This window comes from Sabethes cyaneus, chromosome 3, assembly GCF_943734655.1.
Source record: "Sabethes cyaneus chromosome 3, idSabCyanKW18_F2, whole genome shotgun sequence".
In the NCBI taxonomy this organism is placed as follows: Eukaryota; Metazoa; Arthropoda; class Insecta; order Diptera; family Culicidae; genus Sabethes; species Sabethes cyaneus.
The window spans coordinates 27,525,371-27,531,235 of NC_071355.1; the positions used below are offsets into that span (position 1 = coordinate 27,525,371).

At 40.6% G+C, this 5,865-nt stretch overlaps 1 protein-coding gene across 1 annotated transcript; it reads left to right on the forward strand.

The window, feature by feature from the left end:
• Positions 1-2,583: 2,583 nt before the first annotated feature.
• Positions 2,584-3,369, forward strand: LOC128739410 (uncharacterized). The gene has a single exon (XM_053834893.1). The coding sequence runs from the start codon at positions 2,584-2,586 to the stop codon at positions 3,367-3,369; it is 786 nt and encodes a 261-aa protein (XP_053690868.1).
• The last annotated feature ends 2,496 nt before the right edge of the window (positions 3,370-5,865 follow it).

A 5,865-nucleotide genomic window follows, 5' to 3' on the forward strand; every position in this document is an offset into this window, starting at 1 on the left:
TTTCAAGAAACTATTCTAAAGGTTCGATAAACCTAAAACCAAGTTTTCTCAGTCAAATCTCTAGTGCGCACGTTTTCTTTGGTTTTGGGCTATTGTGCGCGCGAGTAACTGTGTTATAAAAGTTGGCGCGAGTGTTCGAGGGTTAATATCTTTTAACCGGTACAACCAATTCTTATGAAATTTTGCATATATATTCGTAGTGTCAAAACCTCTCGTTTGATATTAAAATAATTGAAATTAGGTAAATTATCTTGGTTAAAATCATTATAAATTATTGTTAATTTTGGTGTGGTGTATACGGTTGCTCATAACTTTCAAATTAAACGTCCAATCAAAAAACCATTCAATAGTGATCTATTAGCATATATTATCTTTCAAATGAGACTAATAGCGCATAAATCGGTTTGGCCATCTCTAAGAAACAGGCGATAATTATTACCTTGTCAAAACAGGTTTTTTAAGCATAACTTTTAAACTACTTGTTTGTTTTCAATTAAAAAATTCTGAATAATTTAGCTTTAATAAGGGCTTTCATTTGATACTAAGATCGTTGAAATCGGTCATGTAGTTCTAGAGAAACCCGTATCACGTATTTTTCACATTTTTGTTTATAACTTTTAAACAAAACGTCGTGTCACGAAGCAACTCAATAGTGATCTACTAGATAATAATACCTTTCAAACAAAAGTAATAGCGAACGATTCGGTTCAGCCATCTCTGAGAAACAGGCGATAGAAAAAATCATTACATACATACACACACACACACACACACACACACACAGACATTGCTCAAATCGTCGAACCCTATCGATTAGTATATGTGACTTGGCCCTCCGGGCCTCGGATCAATTTCGTGTTTTTCGACCAATTTTTAAACCTTTGTTATAGTATAACAAAGGTAAAACGGAACTTTTTGTTGTCGCTGTTTTTAAGGGGTAAAAAGCAACTTTTCTTATGTACAAAATCACGATAAATCGATTGGTGATGGTCTCAGCGCGCGTAAATGACAGGAAGTAGCCTATTTTGCCCCATTCACCCCTAGTTTTGAATAGTTTTGAAAGAATCATGTATAAACCCTCTCTTATTTGAGATTTTATGGTAAGGAAAAAGAATGTTAGGAAAAAGGTATATGAACAATTTTTTTTAATACAACATAATCTAGAAGTCCGTTTTGCTCCATTTTACTCAATGTTTTTGTGCTACAGGTAAAATGCCAACTCGATTCTTTTACCAGAGATTTTCACGAAGGCATGCCTGTTGGGTAGGTTGGAAAAGTCAAAAGATCGAACGATAATCAAGCTTTTTATAAAAATGTCGTGTAAGGGAACGTTTTGCCTTGTTTTACCCTACACCATGTACTGAAATCTGAGAAAGTATTGCTAGGAAAACGAGAAACTATGAAAGTGCTCCGATTTCGTTCAAATTTGGTGTGTTTGTTCCTAGTTGAAAAATTTTAAACCCATGTTTTTTTATTGGGCGCTTAGGATGCCGCTTTCTGAATTAGGGTGGTCACTTTTGAACCGATTTTAATGATTTTGGTTCCAAATAAAAGATATTTCAATCAACTTACAACTCTACATGAACGACATTGCCAACCTGAATCTACACGGGAAACCACGTTTGTTCGCTGACGATACTTCTGTTTCGTATCCTGGTTCTAACGCTGACGAAATAAAAGGTCAAATGTTGGAAGATATGACATTGCTACAACAATACTTCACTGAAAACCTCCTGTCTCTCAACCTAAACAAAACAAGACTTATGATGTTCCGATCATCGCGATCTACATCTGGTGCTAGCCTCAATCTAATGGTAAATAGTACCGAAGTTCTTCAGGAAGAAAAATTTAAGTACACAGCTACTAACACTGTATCATGCATTCGTTCAGTCCCAGCTGCAGTACCTTATTTCAATATGGGGAGCTGCAAGCAAATCACAGATGATGTCGCTTCAACGTCTACAAAACCGTTGTTTAAAGGCTATCTACCAAAAAACTCGTTTATACCCGACAATCCATTTATACAGCGAATCTGATGGATCTGTACTGCCAGTATCAGCGTTACGGGAGTTACAATGCTTAGTACAAATACATAGTATGTTATACAATACAAATACGCCCCACAACATGCGGATCGATATCTCAAGTCACAGTTACGGTACAAGAGGTCGAGCTAATCTAATCCTTAGAAGGCCGAACACGGAGCTGATGAAAAAGTCCTTCTCTTACTTCGCAATATCGCGATACAATACGTTGCCTGTCTCAATAAAAAATGAACGAATTCAATGGAAATTCAAAAGAGATGTTAAAGCTCACTTACGGAAAAATTTACGCTGCTACATACTATAAACTAAAAACACAACACTGTTTGCTGTTTGTTTACGTGATTTCTGATCAGAATATTTTTTCTATGTTTTATTCGTTATTTTGTTAATTTTTCGGCACTAATTCTTCGTGATCCGCTTAATAAACTTCTGCTGTGCTGTGTCAAAGTGAAATTCAGTTCAGAAAAGTACATTAATCGGTGAAACAGAGTGATTTTTGTGCTACACATCGCTTACATTGTCTACCTCACCAACAACAATGGAGCATGTTTGTGATAAGTGCGCCAAGCCGACAAAAGAATCCGACTATATTAAATGCCAGGGCTTTTGCGAAACGGTGGCTCACTTTAAGTGCGCTGGCCTAAGCAGCCAGTTGTTTACTAAAGTAAAATCCCACACCGATAATGTTCTCTGGTTTTGCGACGGTTGTCTAAAGCTATTGAAATGGGCTACTTTTCGCCCTACAATTGCTGCACTTGGTAACACTATTGCCGAATTAGTTACACAACAAACTGCCGCCATCAATGAATTGAAGGAAGTGATTCGTAAGGACGGAATGAAATCCGCTTATCCGGTAGCCTCGAAATCTGATATAACGCCGCGTGCTGCTCAAAACAACTGGCCGTCTATCCACCGTCCGGCACCTAAGCGCCGTAGAGAAGACCAGTTTATTTCCAACCGGGACATCATTGTTGGAACGAATGCCAATTTGTCGACGACAGTTGCCACTGTTCCTTTAACGGAAAAAAAATTCTGGATTTACTTATCCAGAATTCACCCCGACGTACCGGTTCAGAACGCCCATGACATGGTAAAGGAATGCTTACAGTGCGACGACCCACCTGAAGTTGTTAAATTGGTGAAAAAAGATGTCGACATGAACTCGCTGCGATTTATCTCCTTCAAAGTGGGTGTCGATCCAAAGCTCAAAACTGCCGCTCTATCACCAAGTACATGGCCCGCCGGAATTTTCTTTAGAGAATTCGAGGATTATGGGTCAAAAAACGGCCGTGGAGTAACAACAGTAACGCCGGTTATTCCTTAGCCGAAGTTAGTCTACCGCCGGAGGGATCGGGGGGCCAGCTGGCCCCCCTTCCAGTTAAGTATATGTGTTTTAATAGCTTTCCAAAAAGTCAGAAAAGGTGTTTGTTTTCTAGCCCTCTTGAACGAGTCGAGATCTGTGATGAATTAGTGGAAAATACTTTGCGTAATGAGCACCTGATTAATATCGATTGCGACATGCCTGTCATTGACTGTGACGTTGATGATTTTAATGTATACAAGGTCCCCTGTACCACGTTAGATAATCCACGGATCTATCAATACGATGAGCCTGATGGATTTCCTGCTCTATCAGGTAATAATTTGCACAGTATATGCCCTGTTGAAGCTAGGCTGGATTCTGCACCCCTTTTAAATGAAGCAAACTTTCAGTCCAATGCCGAACGACCATTGTTTGTCGCCAACTCGTCAGCAGCTGCGGATTCGAATGCCAACATGGAACGGAGTAGTGAACACAATAGCTTCATTGATGTGTACCGGCACGGTCATCTGGAATTCTACTATCAGAATGTGAGGGGATTGCGTACAAAAATTGACGAACTGTTTATTGCTGTCTCAGGCGCTGATTACGATGTCTTTGTTCTCACCGAAACCTGGCTAAACGACGAAATCAACTCACTTCAATTGTTTGAATCAAGGTACACGACATATCGCAATGATCGTGACTCAGATAGCTCAGGTAAATCTCGAGGAGGAGGCGTCCTCATTGCTGTATCGAATCGATTAGAATCAAGACTCAATCGAAAGATCACATGTGACTTTGAACAATTATGGGTTGACGTCAGTACACATGACACTAATGTCTGTGTAGGTGCTGTTTACATTCCCCCAGACATCGCGGACAACGCTATAGCTATTCAAAAGCATATAGATGGATTACCTACGAATGGCCGAAACACAAATGGCCGAATCACGAATGGCCGAAACACAAATGGCCGAAATAACGAATGACATAATATACCAAATGGCCGAATCACGAATGGCCGAATCACAAAAGGCCGAATCACGATTGGCCGAATCACAAATGACCGAAACACGAATGGCCGAATGTCATATTCGACCGAAAATATTCATAGCCTTCAACCTGCGCAAACGTTGGGTATATGCTGTCCTTACTCGCTGCCGCTCGTTCGGACTTAACTAAGGGATAATCCCTAATAGACAGTAAACCTAGGAAAATGCATGCACCTAAATAGTAGTGGTTTCTGCAGGGGGGCTGCCCCCCCGCAGTGGCCGGCGCTTCCGACGGCGGGTCACCGGCGCACACTCGCGGCCTACGGCCGTCTCGCCCTGAATCATCTAGAAAACATTTGCTACTAACACGGTAAATACGTCTCGCACCTTATAATGAAGATGTATTTATAATTAAGAAATATGAGATAAAAACCAGGTAAAACAAGTTTATTACCCTATCACTAAAGCGACCGAAATATTTCATTCAATGTCCCGCCGTGTCCATCTTTGTTGACCGCACATAGCAAAGCCAACAGTTGTGTCCATTGTTGTTGAACACGGTTTGCTTTCCGCACGGTAGTTGGTAGTTGTCCTGTGAAAAATGAGTGCAACCGGCGATTCATCCGATGTTGCTGGTTTCAACGATGAAGAAAGTGCACCTGTCGTCAAAATTGTGTTGTCGCAGAGAGGAAAACCGATGCTTTCCATTGATGGAGTACTATTCAATAAAAACAAGCAGGTAATGTACGCAACTATTGTTGGTTCCCATCACCTGTCAATGACCAGGATCATCACAGAGCTGCGGGTGAAGCAAAAGGCGATAGAGAGGAACATCCTTAGAATTCTTCAAGGGGATGTTCCGAATTCGCGCCGAGAAATAGACGAAAAAATCTACTCGAAATGTGTTAATGCTCACAAAATGAGCAGCAAAAATTTTGTTGACGCAGTTGCGGTTTTATTACGCGCTAAACAAAGGCGTTCCTAAAGCATGTTTTGTTTGTTTAATAGTAGTAGTTTGTTTTTTGTTTGATTAAAGTTATTTGTTAGCTACTTGCCAATTCATGTTTTTTTATTGAGTAGTTATTTAGGCATTCCGAAAAATTTCGGCCTTTCGTGATTCGGCCATTCGTGATTCGGCCTTTCGTGATTCGGCCATTCGTGATTCGGCCTTCTGTGACTGTTATTGAAATTCGGCCATTTGGATTTCGGCCATTCGTGATTCGGCCATTTGTGTTTCGGCCATTCGGTACCAGCCCATATAGATACAATGCTTGCTGTAACGAACTCCTTAAAATCTCATACTACTCATTTGTTATTCGGAGACTATAACCAACCAGGCCTGGTTTGGAATACAAGTCATTCCGGACGTGTTTTTGCCGATCCTTCTGAATCCAGTTTCAGTAGATCCAGTGTGGCGTTATTGGATGGGATGTCATTACTCAACATGACACAAATATGCACGGTCACCAACAGGCGAAATCGTACCCTGGACCTCGTGTTCGTAAATGAAGAAGCATCACTGAAT